Source organism: Narcine bancroftii, chromosome 13, assembly GCF_036971445.1.
Source record: "Narcine bancroftii isolate sNarBan1 chromosome 13, sNarBan1.hap1, whole genome shotgun sequence".
In the NCBI taxonomy this organism is placed as follows: Eukaryota; Metazoa; Chordata; class Chondrichthyes; order Torpediniformes; family Narcinidae; genus Narcine; species Narcine bancroftii.
In genome coordinates, this window is record NC_091481.1 from 73,270,818 (window position 1) to 73,290,532 (window position 19,715).

Genomic DNA, 19,715 nt, shown 5'->3' on the forward strand with positions numbered 1-19,715 from the left:
ATTGATCAAATTGTATCACATCTTGGAATGGATACAGATGTTCAGACCTTCTGATTCAAGCAGTAATCATACTATTGAGCCATTCTCAAGTTTTTTAAAAAAAAAATTTTATTTTTCACACTATAAACCATATTGATCAAGATACATACATTTTCCTTCTTAAATATATACAGTGTCATTTTCTTTCCCTCCCCTCCCATTTATTTAAAGTTCAGAATATAAGATACATTAAACCCGTCAAACAATGTTGTCACTCAATAAAAACAAACAAGAAATTCCACTGAGTCAGTTCTTTTCATTCTCTTCTCCTTCTGTCATTTTAGGTGGTAGATGTGAGCCACTCAAGTTTAGTACAAAATGTATGTTGCACCTTTATTTTGGCAATATTTTCTTCCACAATTTTTCACTTTTGGGTCAAACTTGGGGAAGAAGCTCAAGTTTCATTTGAAAACAGCATAGTACAGGTCCTTCGGCCTACGATGTTGAAAAAAAAAACTAAACCCTTCCTACCTCATAATCCTAATTTTTTTCTTTCATGCATGAGCCTGTCTAAGAGTCTCTTAAATGCCCCTAGTGTTTCAGCCTCCACCAATGTAATGCATTCCAGGCCCCTACAACTGTGTATAAAAAAAAAACTTAACCCTGATGCCTCCCCTAAACTTCCTTCTCTTCACTTTGAACAGGTGTTCTCTAGTGTTTGTTACTCCCACCCTGGGAAAGAGGTGTTGGCTGTCCACTTTATCTATGTCTCTCATAATCTTGAGACCTTTATTAAGTCACCTTTCCTTCTTCTACACTCCAAAGAGAAAAGCCCTACCTCTGCTAACCTTGCCTCCTGACATACTTTTCAAACCACGCAATATCTTGGTAAATTTCATCTGCAGCTTCTCCATAGCTTCCATGTCCTTCCTGTAATGAGGTGGTCCGAACTGAACACGGTATTCAAAGTGTGGTCTCACCAGAGATTTTTAGAGCTGCAACATCACCTCATGACTCCTGAACTCAATCCCACGACCAATGAAACCCAGCCATCCCATAGGCCTTCTTAACTGTCCTATCAACCTGTGCAGCGACCTTGAGAGATGTATGGATTTGGACCTCAAGGTCCCTCTGTTCTTCCACACTGTTAAGTACTCTGCTTTCAGGTTTGACCTTCTAAAATGCATCACCTCACACTTAACCAGATTGAACTCCAACAGCCAATTTTACGCCCAACTCTGCATCCTGTCTCTATCCTGTTATAACCTACGTCATCGTTAAACACTATCCACAACTCCTCCAACCTTCATGTCATCCGCAAACTTACTGGCCCATCCCTCTACATCTTTGTTCAGGTCATTTATAAAATTCACAAAGAGCAGGGGTCCCAGAACAGATCCCCGTGGAACTCCACTAGTCACTAACCTAACCTCCAGGCAAAATACTTCCCATCCACCACTATGCTTACTACAGGTGAGCCAAGGTTCCATGGATCCCATATTTAATTTTTTTTATTTTTAAATTATGAATTCTAAAGACTGTTGATGTTGGCATGTTACTATCTGGAAATATAACTTAAAGACTTCACTTAAATGTAAGATACTTTCCTGTAGATTAGAAAAGTTTAAACGTCACTGGATGGTTATCTTTAATCTTTGTAGTATAATTTTAACCAGCTCTCCCTCTTGTTAAAAAGGCAAACCTCTTATCCATTTATCTTTGACTGAATTATAACATATATTCAATTAATGAAGGATCACATTTTGAATGGAACAGATAGTAAATTTGATTTGAATTGAGGTTTGCTTCATTGGACATGCAGTGTTTGAACTGCTGAGTAAGACCATTTGTATGGTGTTGGGAAGTGCACCACTGTTCCAATGTAACATCAGACTGCTCCTCGAGCTTCAACATTGCTCCATTCCTCAACTCAGCATCCTAATGACCTCTAAGTAAGATTGTTTTTTAATGCTAAATTATGTTTTATTTGTAGACTAACCCATTAGGGGCTAGAGCACAATTGGCAAAATCAATTTCTTTTGGGGTCATTATATCTGTGAGCAGAGATTTAATGCCATCTGTCTCTGCTGGCTTGAACCCAGATTTCAGAGGTGAAAAGGGCATTGTTCTGACTATGCCATCCTTTTCCCAAAACAGTGACTTCTTTCAACGCAATCCTACAAAACATTATATTACATTTGATGGGACCATTCCCTGTTTAAATTATGCTGCGATTTAGAAAATGCAGAAGTTGAGTAATATCAAAAATAGACTGGTGTTTATTTAAATAGCTTGGATAAAACAGCTTCCATGGGTTTGTACTAAATCATAAAAGCCCATATAGTTCTTGGCAAGAAAAGCATTTATCCACTAACTGGCTACATCATTATCTCTATGACCAGCTCCGTTCACATCAGCAAAATTTGCATTTTAAAGAAAAAAGTGTCTCAATGTATCTTGTTTTTGATCCATATTCTGAAAATTTACAGCCTGAGATCTGGGTTTGGTGAAAGTTTTGAGAGTTGGATTGTATTTTTCCTCTACGTGGCTCAGAGAATTCCAGCTTTGATGTGGTCACTTGCTTTTCCATTGGCTCCTTTCACAGTCTGTTCTGTGGCAGCTGAAAATCATCCCTCACGATCATGCAATTACATTTAATTAATAGCAGTTTTCTAGAGATCAACTGACATGAAAATAGGGAAAGGCAAGAAGCAGGAAGGCAGGAAGAAATGCACTTTGGCAATCTGCATTTCAAAATCAGATAGAAACAACTGTTAAATCAATTTGATTTCTATCATTTAAGAATGATATTTTCAGAAATAAAAACTGTGTTTGGCCTTCTTGCAAACCTTTTCCCTTTGGTTTGTCTCCCACATTTCCTGCATGGTAGACTCTTGCCAATATTTGGATCCACAGGTTCTAGCAACTCTGGCATTTATCCAAGGGATGTAGACATGTTCTGTTGCAGCTGTGCCTAATGCTGTCCTCATTAATTGGAGTTCAGCAGAGGTCACTGGAGGACTACCAGAGGCAGAGTGCAGACTTATTTTCTAGTACACCCCCCCAATGGTCATGACCTAGCCAGCAAAGTTTTGAACTAGGGAAGTCAGCCACCAATACTTTGATGAGATATTGGGTATAGTTACATGATGCCACAGAACCTGCTGTTACTGAATATATGGTGTGGAGCTGACAATAACAACTGATAAACCTGTTATTTTACCAATGCATTTACTTCCCTTAGATAACCTGACAGATGAATTTAGCATTTTCATTAACGATGTAAAATATATGCTGTGGGACCCAGCTGCTAGAACAATCCCAGAAATGGCTGATCAATGTAAGCATTAATTATAGATAATGCACAGGAACACATTGAAAACATGAATTTAAATATGGAATGTACTGACCTGGTGCGGCTCACTGAAGATCTATATCCTGCTCTTTGCCGCTTTCATCCATCACTCTCCTTTTCCCACCAAAGGCTGCCCCGTACTCCCAATTACTAATGAGCAGCCCAAGTAACGAGTACAGTTTTGTTTGGCCTCGCCGCTTACCTTTTTATTTTTTTAATTTTCCGAGAAACATGCATGAGGATGAGAGAGGAGAGTATTGCTGATTGTGGTCATGTACTTGTTCTATTTATAATGATGTGCATGTTGTTCTCCCCCCTTCTCCCGCCGCATGCAGGGATTCGGGTTCGTAACTTTCGAATCTAGTGCTGATGCCGACAGGGCGAGGGAGAAATTACACGGCACGGTGGTTGAGGGCCGTAAAATAGAGGTGCATGTCTAAAAAAAAATTGTTTCCTTCTATACATTTATTTTAAATGTCTTGCCTCACCTTTTATTTTATACACTGGTTGTTCGATGGTCATCTTATGTGCGTCATTGTTCTAACTCCTCCTTTACCCACCAATCTCTTTTTTGCACTCATTAATTTACACAGTTATTCCTCCTGCCTTGCTGACCAGAATAATGTTTGTTTTTTTTCATTTGGCCTCTGTTGTGCAAGGCGCTTTTCTGTTGTATTTGCAATGAGAATGTCCAGTTTTACCTCCATGTCTTTCAAAGCAGGGTGCAAGTAGGTTCCCCTTGGTTTTATGAGGTAAAATGACCAAAACAACAACATGAACTGAGTCAGTTTTCTCCAATGCAGTGCTGAGGGGTGAATCTGTTAGTGGAGTTGGCATCTTCTTGGTAAACAAGAGGTTAAGTGGATCTTCTTTGGACTGCCCTTCCAAGCAGCTGCAGGAGGCCCAAGATAAATGCTCTGGGCGACTTAGCATATGCATTACTTTAAATGATATGTATCACAAATTATTAAAAGAATAAATAATTAAAACAAAATAACATTATTCTTTCCTATTGAAAAAAGTATGAGACTTTTTAAAAATCCTGTTGTTTCCTTGCCTTAGGCCTATTGCAGGCCAGTTAATCTGCAGACCGCTTGGAGTACCTTTGTTCAAAGAGGATCTGATTAAAGTTTCATAATTTTGGATAGAATTTTCTTAATTCCCAAGAAACTGTAAGTCTCAGATTTCCTCCTCAGCTCTGCCTTGTATGCAGACTGGTCTTTATGAATCATTTAAAGCCTTTTGAGTAAGATGTTTGCATATTTTGCTTTTTTTTTTATATTTCCCTCCTCGATGATGTAGCGTTTAGGGCCCTTCACTTGAGTCACAGTAACCATGGTAACTATACATGCTGGCGATGGTACGCAAGGGGGTAAGTGAACCAAAAAGGAAAACAAAACAAACGAACACAAACAAAAAGGAAACCCATCTGCCATTTCACGTTTAACGCTACGAATGTGACTTGTCGTTTTCCCCTTTTCCAATGCTGTTTTTGGTGCCGCCTGTACTGGATTGTACATTTTTTTATTTTTTTAAGCAGCCTGAGCTATATTTAGTGGTTGATTGATGGTGACTCCTCCACATCTTACTCAGAGTTTTAACTACGGTTTTGCTGATTAATGCACCCTTTCTTTGTGTTTGTTTGTCCTTGTTCCCCCTCTCTCTCCCCCTTTCCTTGTATGTCACGCCTGTGAATGGTTACTCCGTTTCTCTGGGATTGTGCCTCCTCCTCTTGGCTCAATGTGTGGCTTCTCCAATGGTTCTTGGCCCTTCTTGGTGCTCATGTTGCACACTGCTAGAAAACTGACTTTTGCCCTCACCTAATGTTTAAAATCCTTCACTACTATCCTTTTAATTTTTACTTTTTTTTTGGCATGTTCCTTGTTTCATTGTTTTGTCCCATGGTTTTTGGATCTGTTTGTGTGGCCAAACAAAGGTAAACCAAATACTTCTCAGGCTAATAATTGCAAAACTTCTCAAGAGTGAAAGTGCATTTTGCAAGATCAAATCTATTGATTTTGATGGAATTCCCTGATCGAAACTTGCCCATTAACACTGACTTTTAATACAATGATTAAACTGCTGCTTTTTATCTTAATATTTTGATACCAAATTAAATAAAGAGGACATTTTGAAAATTAAACACAGTCTCCTCTTTGTTGAAAGCATCCCTTAAATAGGATTCCATTGCCTTGATTTTTGTAATCATCTCTTACACATGCTGATTCGTGCTAGCTTCTGATTCCAATGCCACGTGCCCCATCAAAGTGGGTCTGTCACTCGTGAGGCTAGCAACCAATTGTCATCAGGCTTTTCAGTTGTGATGGGACATCACAATTAAGACTCATCTTCTTGTCACCAAACATGCTAATGGCAGCAGAAATTAGTCACTGGAGCTGATGTTCATTTGCCTTTATATATGGCTGGCATTTTGTTTGCCAGTGCTATGAAGTGCCTTTGAATGTTTTGCTATGTTAAAGGTGCTGAAGGTAAAAAGTTGCCTAGGACAATGAATTTGAGAAATACTGATTAATTTAAATGCCTTCTTTTTAACCTCAATGATGTGATTTATTAAATGCTTTTGCAGTTAGCCTGGCTTAAATTGGTGTTCCCTGACCCTGAGATTGAGCATGTTCCCTCCCTGCTCTTTAGGGCTGCTCCCCGTTTACCTGTTGAATCAATTGATACGCCCATCAATCAGTCTTTGATCATTAAATGTTAACAATAACCTTAGTTGAATCTCAAGGTTTAAAAGATCAGGTGGCAACATAAGAGGACTTGTTTAAAACGTCTGATTGCCATTTATTGGGAAGTCTTGGCTCCCAGGAAAAAAATACTGCACATGTTGATAATCTGGAAAAAAAAAAAGAAGGATGCAAATATTCAGCAGGTCAGTCAGCGTCTATGAAGTCAGAGTCGGGGTTAACATTTAAGGTTGATAACCTTTTATCAGAACCTGACCTCCCTCTGAACTAAAACAATGGCTGAGAAATCATTCAGCAAAGGTGGACTCAAAATAGCGACTTGAAAATAAGTATGACTAATAAAATGCATTTAGAAAGGAGATTCAAGGGCTCCAGAGTTTTATTGGCACAAAAGTTTAATACTGAAAAAAGTCTCAAAGAACACAGAAAATGTTAGGGTGAAATTAGAAGGGAAGATGGGATTTAAAATTTAAATTTTACATTTATTTAAATTTAAACATACAGCACAGTAACAGCCCATGAGCTGCCCAATTTACACCCAATTAACCTACAACCCCGGTACGTTTTGAATGGTGGGAGGAAACCGGAGCCCTCGGGGAAAACCCACACAGACACGGGGAAAACATCCAAATTCCTTACAGTCAGTGCGGGATTCGAACCCCAGATCGTTGGCGCTGTAAAGACATTGCGCTAACTGCTGCGGCAACCATGCCAAAAGTGAAGGAACGACATGAAAAAATATTAGCAAATAAAACCAAAGAAATTCACATATATTTTCATGCATAAATAGCAAGAGGATAAATGTAAATTAACCAAGAATATTGTGCATACATGTGTTAATTCTGACTAACAATTGGGTCAATGAGGGCATTTGGTTTCATATCATCCATCTTGGTTTTTAACAAGTCTTTAGACTATGTCCTACATGGCAGGCAGGTCAAAAAAGCAAAGGCCTGTGGGATGAAAGAGAGAGGGAAATATGATCCAAAAACCTGCCTGCGGCAAGAAGCAAAGGACTATTGTGTTTGGGACTGGAAGACTTCCTAGTGGAGTTCACTGGGGGGTCTATTTAGAAGTTAGACATGATTGTTGGGGGCATGGAAGATGTCTGCTGGTAATCCAAACATTCACCATTCGGGAAGAAGAAAGCTTTAAACTACATGAAATTATACATAGTCTGGTTAGTTGGGCAGAAAAATGGCAAATTGTACTTTTTACAGTCAGTAGGTACAGCAAGGCAAGGGCATGTATGATAGATCCATTTTATTAAAGTAAACAATAAAAGAGCAGAGAGGTTATGCAAGAACCTTCTAAAATGCTAAAAAGAAAACAGAAAATGCTTGGTACCCTCAGCAGGTCACACATGCCTATGGTATGAGAAGTGAGAGTTAATACACCAGTTGGGCTATACCTTGAGGGCTGTCTACAGAAAAGATGTATCCACACTGTGGCGAGTGCAGAGGATTTGCAAGGGTATTGCTTGGAATGTGAAATTCTAGCTATGAGGAAAGATTATATGGGCCAGGTACTCTTTGCTTAAAAGACAGGCTTGGAGATTTGACTTGAGCTACACAAAATTATGAAAAGCCAAGCTGAGGGAACTTTTTTTTTTCCTTTAGCAGACGGTTCATACTCTGGTAACATTGGTTTAAACTAGTTGGTCCAGAGCTAGGACTTTGGAGGCTGAGTTCTTCACATTCGAAAAGTTTTTGGTCTGTTCTTCTGGCACCTGACTGCGGACCAGGTGCAGAAATGGAATTTAGTCCCAAGCACACTTTTTTCCCATCTTCATGGACACAATGGGCAAATGTCCTTCATTTGTATCTTGCATTTTATTTTGATCTCAATATAACTTGACCTGGGAAACATGAAACAATTTTATGTCGATAAATGTCGGATTCCCACTTTCCTGCATGCTAGTTTGTTGAAAGACAAACTTTTAAAGTCTTTTTGAGCATAATGTCAAATTTCACAGCTGAGCAGAACCCTTTAAAATATAATTTTACTTCAATAATCCCATAATTCACCCACAGTAATTAGGCATAGCTTATTCAGTACCCCTGCATAACTGAAAGTGACGAACTATAGATAGAATCACGCTAACTCCTGATCTGGGACCTACCAGATGAAATCCACCCTTCAAATAATGATTTGTTTAACTTGTTACTCTTAGCACTGATAGCTAATACATAGAACTCGTAACTGAGACCCAAGTTCATCGCCTGCAGTGAAGGATTTTGTGCTCTGATTGCTGTCTCCGTGTCACTTTGAAGGCATTGTACACATGTATTGCAAGAAGGGTTGAAGGAATCAGCACCTGTACTACTAGTGAATATCGAGAGGTAAATTTCTTGAGCCGTAAATAAAATGAGTTTCTCAGAGGCTCTTCAAAAAAGCACTCACAGCTCCTATATGGTTAAACTGGAGCTTGGAAAAGTGGATGTCGTGGAACCTTATTAGGAGTGGAGGCATCCAGTAGTTCGACCCTGCTAGGCTGTTGTACGTTTTTATTTTCCAAGTACGTATTGAATTTCCTTGTGAGAGTCAGCAAACCTGCTTACAGCACGCACCCTCTCAGGCAGTGTGTCCCAGATCATAATAAAATACTGCATTTGTTAAAACAATGATTATCTCCCCATTTTTTTTTTCAACAAACATGCTCCTGTTTGTGTCTATCTACTTTCAAAGCTACATCTGATTTTGAACACCATTATTAACTCTCCTCTTTTCTTGTCCTCTGGTTTTACTCCAGCTTCTGAAGTCTCTCCATGGGTCCGAGGAACCTCATCCCTCACCCTGCCACCATCCTCGTCCATCACTTTTGTCCTCTCTGCAAGGTCTTAGCATCCAATTTAAAGTCTGGTGTGTGGTGTGCCAGAAACTGAAAGCCATTCTCTAACTGAGCCCCAACAAATGATTTAAAGCTGATTTAGAAAAATTCCTTGTTGTTTCCCTCTGTCTCGGGCTCCGCGAAGGCTTTCGTTTGCCACCTTTGAAGTTGTATGTCCTAAGGTCTTGTACACCAGTCCCATCCCTTCACCTACACACTGCATTTAAATTGTACTGTCTCCCCTATCATAGAACCATAGAACATTACAGCACAGAAACTGACCCCTTTGGCCCTTCTAGTCATCCTAGTCCCACTGACCTGCACCCAGTCCATAGCACTCCCATCCATGTACCTGTCTAAATTCTTCTTAAATTTTAAAATTGAGCCTGCATTCACCACCAAAGCTGGCAGCTCGCTCCACCCTCTCTGCTAACTCAAAACTTAATTCATTCTGAATTGTTAATTTCTCTGCTGTCTATGTTTTCCTGGTCTTTCACTATTATAAATGTATATTACATTTTCAAACACTATTGCATTGTGTCTGACCTTTCTATTGGGCAATGCAGACTTTCCCTTTTTTTGCCCAAATATCTACCCTTCTCCTGAAAGGAGTACAACCTCTGTGATCATCTGAACTACAGACACACAAATCAGTTGTTATTAATCTGACAAAATATATTCTGATATTTTAAACCCTCAGAGACACACCATTGTTGATTTGTCACCTCCCTGTAGAAAATCCAAGGAAACGAATTCTTCAGGGTTTGATTAGCCATTCCATTCTGTCAATTCAGGTGTTCTATCAAGTGAAAATTGGAAAAGGGCTTGCCTGAGAAATCGTGGTTTACATTTGAGTGTCCTTGTTGAAAATATTTTTAAATATTTAGAATTTTATTAATAAATGCAATTGTGTATATTAAGCTAAAAGTAAATTGTAAATTTTTGTTATAATTCAGACAGTGCTGTGACAATAATAATTAGTGTAACTTTTCCTTGATTTTTTAAGTAGTCTATGCATGTTCTGTATTTTAATTTCAATGATCTTTTCCTTGGTTAACATGCTGGTTCTCTGTTGATCTGTGAACTTCAGGTAAACAATGCCACAGCTCGTGTGATGACTAATAAGAAGATGGTGAGCCCATATGCAAATGGTAGGTATTTCAAGGATTAGGTTTACACGTTTAGCAGCCATTTTTGCACAGGTGGTGTGATGTTCTTTCAAGCTGCATGGAAGCAAAGCAGTTCTGCATATATGCTCTTGCCTTACAGAACCATGTCTTTATTTCTCCATGTTGTGTTTTTTCCAGGCACCCAAACAATTAAGTTTGATTGAAATGGTTCTTGATGTTTAACTTTAATGCTGGTGTCCTCCCTGTTGTGCATACTGCATTCCACAGACTAGCTGCTCTGCATTAAATAGCAAATAAGGAAGTATCTGATTAAATCGATAGCAGTGTGTAACCTAAGATTAATAAAATTTGTTCATAATCTCTACAAGTGGTGCTTGTGCGTGTCTGTGAATGAACAAAACTGAATGTTTGGAATTATCTGCCAGGAAAGTCTAGACCAAGATATGAGAGAAAATTTGGTGCTGGATTAAGAGATGCACCAAATAATGGTTGATTGACCTTTTCTCATGGATGTTTATGGCTTGATGGAAGCGGTTGTTCACACTTTGGGTCTGCTCATAATAAGCCGACAGTAAAATTAATGTTGCTTCATTTAAAGGTCAACAGGGAAGAAAAACCCTTTAGGCAATGTGTTGAGAAGCTGCTGCGACTTTGTATTTATGTGAACCTTCAGGCAAAATGCTACTGAAAATAAAATAGCTCAGAAAAGAATATACAGTTTAAAAAAAACACCCTGGTATCTCACGGGGATTGGTAGATGCCAGATAAGTGAGTTTTCTGATTGCTTGAAACTGCGTGAATGGAAACTTAACGGCAAGGTGTGCCAATTTTAAATTTACGAATACTTACTCATTTATTTTCCGCATTTTATTTTGCCAGTTGCTTGAATTCCAGATAACAGGGATTTTACTGTATTTCACTTTAAGTAAGCAGAACAGTATTTGACAGAAACAATTTCGAACAAAGATGGTGGTGAGTCATACAGATTAGAGAGATGACCAAAAGCATGGTCAAAAAACTTGTTAAAGGAAGGGAAAGCGGTGAAGACACTTGTGGAGAAATTCCAGAGTTTGGGAACTTGCCAACTGAAGGCACGGGTGCCGAACATGAAGGATGGAAATGGGATCTTGGTCAAAGACCAGAACAGAAAGAGTGAAAATATACTGTGCTGAGTTTTAGGCTGAAAGGAGATTTGAAGTTTGGATGAATTGGAATGTGAAAAAAAAAGGAAAATTAAATTTGCTGAACTAGGAACTAGTGTAAGACCCCAACCCAGGGTTGAACCAGCAGGATTGATGCCACTTAGGATGGTTGTTCAGTTTTGGATAAATTCATACGTACAGAGTAGAATGGGGAAGGCTAACTATAAAGTCAAGTCCAATGACAGCTGAGGGAGGGTGAAATCATGGTGTATTGGGCGGCGCAGCCTCCTGGGCCTGGAACTGCTGAGGCTGCCTTTTTGATGTCATATTTGAGATGAAGGTGGTGAAAGATCTGATTCAGGTCCACATATTTCTGGGGAATGAGAGATGGGGTCAATGGCTCAGAGGTGGCCAAGAAATCTGGAAATCCCACAATTCTGCAAGGACATTCTGTCCATTCATCTGCAAAAATCGAACAATTGAAGTGGCAATGTCAAAATAACCCACAGCCCCGCTTCCTTTTCGACCAGCACCAGTCCATCCAGGGTTCACCTTTTCCTTCCTTCTCCTCCTCAGTACAGAGAATTATCACCCTGCACCACCTGGATTCATCCACCTATCGCGTACATATTTTACACAAAAATGCTAGAGAAACTCAGCTGCATAAAGAATGCTGCATGACTTGCTGAATTTCTCCAGCATTTTTGTGTTATGTACAATCACAGCATGTGCAGATTTTCTTCTTTAATTTCATATATATATATCAAAAACTTTCTTTCCTGTTCTGGTGTTTTAGGTTTCATAAGGAAGTAGGTTCTTTTTCACATTCTACATGGTCAACCGGTACAGACTCGAAAGGCCGACATGGCCTGTTTCCGCGCCGTAAATGGTTATATGGTTATATACCTATTTACTGGTTCCTTTTCCCTTAATTCACCTGTCCTATCCTTTTCTCCACCAGGTTTCATCTGCTCATCACCCCTTTGTACGCTTCCAGCTATCACCTACCAATCTCTCACTTGCGCTCTCTCTCACTATTTAGACAGAGACTGCCACATATCCACATAATTGGGATTGGAAAGGGAGATTGAAGATGGTACAGTGGTTTGCAATGGGAAAATAATTATTAAAGGTCATTAACAATATTAATGAACTGCAAAGAAAAGTTGAATGGTCAGCAGTTTAATGAAAGGAGGGAAAGTAGAAAGAAATATAAATTCATGGCCTGGGTGAGGGAGCAGTTATTAGGCACTTTCAAGCTGCCTTGTAAAATGGGGTTAATCTGGCAATTTGTCCGGTTAGCGCCCCACTCTACAAGGCAGCTTGAAAGGATCTGACCCCGTCAGCAGGCTCCAAAATCAACAGGATCCCTGCCCTACCTCAGAGGTAGTCAGGGAACCCAGTTAAACTTACCTAGATTTCGTCCTCTGGCAGCTTGGAAGCAAAAATGGCTGACCCAGTTACTCCAGTGACATCAGCGCTTGTGCGCTGGTGTCACAGGGAAACCCTGGCTAGTGTCTGCCATTATGGGGTGGAGAGAGGGGTCACAATTGGGGGGAGTGAGGTCGCTGACATGGAGGGAGAGGTCACTGCTGCGGGGGGGGGGGGGGTTCACTGTGATCGGCAGGGGCAGAGGGGTTGTCTGCCGCAGCATGGGAGGAGCGCAATTGATGGTGGGGGGGGTGACTGTCTGCAGGTGGGGAGGGAATGGGGAGACTGACCACCGATAGTTTGCGTGATGCGTCACCTACCGTGTCATTGCAGGGGCGGGATCCCCCTTAAATCGCCATGTTGGCAATTTACTAGGTCGATTTCCCCCCTTCTTGGCAATAAGCTAGCCACGCGAATGACCCTCCTGCCACATTACATGTGTGATGTCACTAATGTGTGACAGATAATGTTAATGTATGCGTTGAATCAGGCAGAAACATAGAAATTTTGTGGCAGAAGAAACCTGCTTTTGCTGCTCAACAAGCACCACAATCCAATTTTCACCACTCACTTCAATGAGGCATATAACATTGAACAGGCCATTTGGCCCAACTTGTCCATGGCAGACAAGTTGGCATTTTAGGCTAGTCCCATTTGCATGCATATCCTTCAAAAGCTCTTCCTATATCTGTCTTGTGAACATCGTAATTACACTTGTGTATTTTCTTCTAGCAACTCGTTCCAGATAAAAGCTACTTTCAGATCTCTCTTAAATCATTCTCCTCTCACCATAGACTCGTGTCCTCTAGTTTGTCTGCCCTGGGAAGAAGTCAATGAATGTTCACTTTATCCATGCCCCACATGATTTGCCGCCATTAGGTCACTTCTCAACCTCTCATGCTTTGGGGAATAAAGACCTAATCTACCCGACCTCTCTAGATACCTGAAGCCCTCCATTCCTGGCAACAACTTGATGAATCGTCTTTGTACTCCTTCCAACTAATTGATACCCCTCCTATAGCTGAGAGATCAGAATTGCAAGCAATACTCCTAAGTATGGTCTCACCAATATCTTATACAGCTGAATCATGCGATCTCAACTTGTGTACTCAGTACTTTGCCCAATGAAAACAAACTTGCCAAATGCCTGTTTCACTGCCTTCACTTTCAGGGAACTATGTACTCCCAGGTCTCTCTCTCTCTCTCTCTCCCTCCCCCACCCTTTCTCTCTCTTGTATACCACTAACTCTGAAAGTCCTGCACTGGCTTGACTTACCAACACTTGTCAGAGTTAAATTCTTCTTGCCACTCCTTGGCCCACCTTTCCAACTGATCTATATACTCTTGTAAATTAGGCATCCTTCCTCACTGACGAGTGCATCTCATCAATTTTCTTGGTCACTTCTTAAAAAAAAAAAATCTTCATCAGGTTTATGAAACACAATCTCCTACCCACAAAGCCAAGCTGACTACTCTAAGCATTCCACGTCTATCTGTACGCCAGTAGATCCCATCCCTCCTGGAGCCCCGTCCAACAACTTTCCCACTTCCTGATGTCATGCTCACCAGCCTGTAGATGCCTAGCTCATCCAAGCTGTCTTTTAAAAATAATAATGCAGTATTAACCACCCTACAGTCTTCTGCCACTTCACCTGAGGCAAAAGGTGTTTTAATTTTTTTTTTAATTTATACATACAGCACAGTAACAGGCCATTTCGGCCCACGAGTACGTGCTGCACAATTTAAACCCAATTAATCTACACTGCCAGAACGTTTCGAATGGTGTAAGGAAATCGGAACACCCAGGGAAAACCAATGCAGGCACAGAGAGAACGTACAAACTCCTTACAGACAGCGCAGTATTCAAACTCTGGTCCCGATCAATGGCACTATAAAGGCGTTGCACTAACCACTGCGCCAACTGTACCGTCCAAAAATCCTCACTTTTAAAGCTCACTTAAATAACAATTCCAGCTTTTCAGCTTTTTCTACAGCTGTACTTTTCCACTACGGTCACATCTTTATAAATCATCTCTCCAGCACAGGCACATCTTTTTTGCAAAATGATGACTAGAAATTAATGCAAAACTCAATTCTTTATTGATGTATCGTGCTCTCTTTAAGGATCTTAGTTGCACCATCTGTGGTTCCTCCACTCCCACACTACCCTCATATATTGTACATTTCTTGCCTTAGAACCATAAAACATTACAGCACGGGAAACAGGCCCTTCTGGTCTGTGCCAAACTATTATTCTACCTTGTTCCATAGCCCTCCATACCTCTCCCAACGATGTGCCTGTCCAAATTCTTAAACATTAAAAATGAAGCCCACATTCACCGACCGCTTCAGCTGCCAGCTCGTTCCATACACCTACCACTCTTTGTGTGAAGAAGTTCCCCCTAAACCTTTCCCCTTTTACCCTTAACCCATGTTCTCTGGTTTTTATCTCACCTACCCTCAGCGGAAAAAGCCTGCCTATATTTATCCTATCAATACCCCTCAAAATTTTATACACTATCAAAACTTCTTGAATCTTCCCAGTGTATTATCTAATTCTTTGAATTGCATTTGTTATTTTTCAAGCTTTGAAATTCATGAATATGTAGATGACTAGGCCATCTATGCATCCAATCCAAAGCCTTCTTCAGTTAATTATACAGCTAGTTGTAGTATTGTCTACAAGCTATTAATCGTCCTCCTATCCTTAGGACTAAATCATTAATAAACATTACACAAATCATGGTTTAAGTACAAAGGCCTCAGGAACTTGCTGAGATCAGCTTTCCTGTCACAAAAACATCCGACAGACATTACTCTGCTTCCTACCTCTGAACCAGTTTAGGATTCAATTGCTGCTCTCCCTTGGGAGAGTCCTATGGATTTTACTTTTTCACCTGCCTGCAGTGTAAAAAATACCATACCAAAATCTGTAAAGACTGTATATTCAAACCTTCTTCAACCTTTTTGTCGTCCAATTATTGCTCTATTTTTGTGTTAATGTTTGTAATAATTTGTGACTGTCCCTGATTAATGAATGAATCCCGTTCAAAATGAATTTGTCTACTACAGAAGTTAACTGGTGATTTGAGAGTGAAGTGCAGCCGAGAACAGATGACAATATTAATCTGTGAATGCTGGTCTAATAGCAGGGCATGGAAAAAGGAAATGAGGATACAGAAAGGCATTAGCAAAGACTAGGAGCAAACATGAAGGAAGGGTATTATTTCAAAGGAAAAGATGTAATATTGTCAATTCATCAGAAAATGACCATGGCAGTAATGAGGAAAGAGAAAGTGAAATATGCGAGTACAGCTCGCAAGGACAGAAACAACTGTCAGAGTTTTCATGAGTTCATATGGGTCTCTTTCACACTGGGCCAGACTCAGTTAACAAGTTTATTGTCATATACATTGTACAATGTACGTATACACTGAAATTCTTCCTTGCTACAACCAAACAGGTAAATTTTAAAAATCTACAATAATATATATAATTTGAATTTAAAATAAACAGCAAATACAAAACTTTTGGCATATTAGTCTTCATAGATTGAGTAGAGGTGTTGGGATGTTATGGTAAAATACGTCATTGCTGAGGCCAAATTTGGAGCGTTGGGTGCAGTTTTGGTTACTTACCTACAGGAAAGATATCAATAAGATAGAAAAAGTACAGAGAAGATTACTAGGATGCTGCCCAGGTGTGAGCAACTGAGTTAGAGAGAAAGGTTAAACAGGTTAGGATTATATTCCCTGGATCATAGAAAAATGAGAGGAGATTTGATAGAGGTGTTTAAAATTATGAGGGGGACAGACAGACAGAGTAAATATAGGCAGGCTTTTTCCACTGAGGGTTGTGAGATACAAACCAGAGCACATGGGTTAAGGGTAAAAGGAGAAATGTTTAGGGGGAACGTGAGATGAACTTCTTCACACAGAAGCCCCGTTTCCACTGGCATCCCAATTAATTGGCTGTGCAGTGTCCTGGGATAGGAAGCCCTTTGTGCCGTTTCCCTGGGCCGCCCTTAACTAGGCCACTAATTGCTTTTCTGAACACACTCATCCCCGGGGAGTGTTCTACCTTCACCTGGAAATGGATGACTTTACGCTGTCCCTTTTCCACTGGTTTTGTCAGCAAATGCCAGAGATACGAGTAGGAATAGAGACAGTTAATTCCTATCATGAAATTATGTCATTTGACGTCGGCATTCAGACTGTGTTCCCTTGCCACTTGACCCTGTCCCAGTGGAAAAAGGTCTAGAGAGTGGTGGGAGTGTGGAATGAGTTTCAAACTGAGATGGTGAATGTGGGCTCAATTTTAACATTTAAGAAGAATTTGGTCAGTGGGACTAGGCAAAAAGAATAGTTTGGCACAGATTAGAAGGGCTGAAGGGCCTGTTTCTGTGCTGAATGTTCTATGGTTCTAAACGATATAGATAATAAGTATTCACAGTTAACCAAGAAAAAAAAAGTGACTTTGCATTAGTGCAAACAGACCTTTTGTTATAACACTGGAAGAAAGGAAATAGAGAAGTTTATGTCATGTCTTCATAGAAAAAGTCGAAGAAAAACCCCTCTGAGGGAATGGTGAACTACAGTCTGGAATGAATGAAGAACTCTAAAGAAATTAGCTTCAGTAAAACAAAATAGTGTAGGAGAAATGAATGGGACTGAAAGGTGATCAATCTCTATTGCTTGGATGACCTGGATTCTTGGGTTTTGACGTGGCCATGGAAATAGTGAAGAATTGGTCATTTTCCAAAGTGCCATAGATCTCAATGTGGGAGGTGGCAGATGTCACCCTATTCTTTAGGATAAGAGATGGTGGGGAGAAGGAGGATCATAAGCCAGTTGACATGATGTCAGTGCTGGAGAAAATGCTTGGATCTATTAAAGAAATGTAATAGCTTTATTTTTTAAAAAGATTTAATTTATGAAAAAAATGGAAGATTGACAAAATCTGTGGAGTTTTTTTAGGTATGTGTCAGGAGAATAAATGAGTCTAAATGTGTTTGGGCTTTCAGTAAAAACCATCACCATGCAAAAAATAATTAAACAAAATTAAAGCATTTTATATTGGAGTGTACTTCATTAATTTTATAGGGTTGGTTAACTGCCTGTAAACAGAGTTGATATGGTTTGTTTTGATTTTCAGAAACTCTTTAATGAAATACACCGTAATAAAATTAAACCAGAATGGTATTAGGGTAATGGGGTTGATTGTGGATTGACTAATGCCAGAAAACAGTGAGAATTGTAGGTCATTTTTGCATTGGAGGATGGCTAATGGGGTGCTAGGGTTCGCCCTCATCCAAATTATTGTACATTGTGTGGACCAATTGAAAACATGCAAGAGTGCTGATTATGTAAAGCTAGGTGAGGAGAATGCAGACAACCCACAGTGCAATTTGACAAGCTAAGCAAATTGGCAAGGAAATGGCGGATGGAGTAAAGAGGCAAAATGTTGAATCATCAACTTTTACACAAAAAATAAGTTGTAAAGTTTTGGTCTTGAGAGGTTACTATCAAGGTGACAGATGCAAAATGATGAGGTCATTAACTTGGGGAGAAAACATAGGAAGGTGGGAGTTTTAAAAGATAGGAGATGCAGGTGTCCTTGTACATGAATTGCTAAGAGTTAACATGCAAGTACACGAGAGCAGGCAAACGTAGGAGTTCAATCAAATGAACTTGAGAAGAAGATCATCTGGCTCCAACTGCATAGGTCCCATTTGGAATCTCTATCTAGGCAAGGATGTACTTGTGATAAAGGTAATACTGTGAAGGTAAATTACTTAGATAGTGTGTGGAGGGTGCTGCAAATTTCCTTATGAGGAAAGAGTAAACAGACTAGGCCTCTTTCTTGACGAGAGGAGTTTAACTTTAAATTTAGACATACAGCTTGGTAACAGGCCCTTCCAGCCCATGCTGCCCAATTACGCCCATTTGACCTACAACCCCCAGTACATTTTGAAGGATGGGAAAAAACCAGATCCCCCAGGGAAAACCTACACAGACAAACTCCTTACAGACACTGTGAGATTTGAACCCCAGTCCCGATTGGTGGTGCTGTAACAGCGTTGCACTAACTGCTACACCAACTGTGCTGGCCAATGAATGAGGTTGCGCTGGATGCTTTTCCATTGCTATGTATAATGGATGAGTTCCATAGAAAATCTTCAGTATGAACTAGGGAAAGATATGGATTTCCTTACAGGCAGGAAAGTATCCGGCAAGGATGGAATATCTCAAGTATGGAAAATCCCTTTTTTTTTTGCCATTTCACCGTGGCTGCCACCAATCAACTCTGTGGGAGAAATGGCTCTGTCCCATTAGAATCACATCACATTATGTGAAAAGAATGTGGGAGAGACCATAGCAACCTCCAGGCATCTCACTGGGAAGACTCTTGGTTGACATACTAATTAGTTGTTGAAGGTGTACTGATGCTCTGCAGAAGTAATGGCTGGATTTTTAAGTCAGCTCTAAGTACAAGGAGCAGCAAACACCACCTTGTTTTGCTTTTGAGGATCTAATTTGATGGTAATTTTCTGGTCGTTGGACACCTTGAGTGGGTCAGAACTCTCCCAGATACCAAGTAAATTAGCTGTCCCTCAATGCTCTGAGTCTCATCCATTCCTTTTATAACCACAAACATGCCACTTGTATAGTTTGATGCTTCATTTCTGATTGATTTGAAATTTAAAATTGGAGTGAAATGGGACTGTGTTTTGACTCCTGTTTGCCATCTTTTTCTCTGCATTCTATTCCTGACTTGCACTGCATTCGTGCCTGCAGAGCGTGTATCGTCACGTGTGATGAAATAAAATTTTTTTGATCATCAAATGAAAGCTTGAGACGAGTATGGAAGGTCTTAAACAAAGAAACTTTGCTGATACAATGCTAGTTGCCTGGAGAGGTTCAACTTCATCATCTCATTGGGGGCTCATTAGATCCTATACCTGCATTCCATTCTCCCTTGCAAGTAGTGTTAGGGAAGCTATCATAGAACAAAGCATTGCATCTTTATCTGTGTTTGGAGTCAACAGCACTTGTAGATGCAATCAATATTGTTATATTGTGTTCATTCTGCCAGATAATGTTGTGGGAATTAGAATGGTGGCCAATAACTTTGTCCAATTCA

At 40.0% G+C, this 19,715-nt stretch overlaps 1 protein-coding gene and 1 long non-coding RNA gene across 2 annotated transcripts in view; one reads left to right on the forward strand and one right to left on the reverse strand.

Moving 5' to 3' along the window:
• The window catches only part of LOC138748450 (RNA binding protein fox-1 homolog 2-like), a 231,425-nt gene that overhangs the window by 179,914 nt on the left and 31,796 nt on the right, over positions 1-19,715 (forward strand). The window contains 2 exon segments of the mRNA XM_069908701.1: positions 3,670-3,762; positions 9,960-10,020. Coding sequence (XP_069764802.1) covers positions 3,670-3,762; positions 9,960-10,020 — 154 coding nt within the window.
• LOC138748451 (uncharacterized) lies at positions 7,138-13,905 on the reverse strand. Its single transcript, XR_011348040.1, has 4 exons — positions 12,893-13,905; positions 10,849-10,918; positions 9,578-9,668; positions 7,138-7,897 (listed from the first exon to the last, which is right to left on the reverse strand). It is a non-coding gene; the product is annotated as an uncharacterized lncRNA (long non-coding RNA).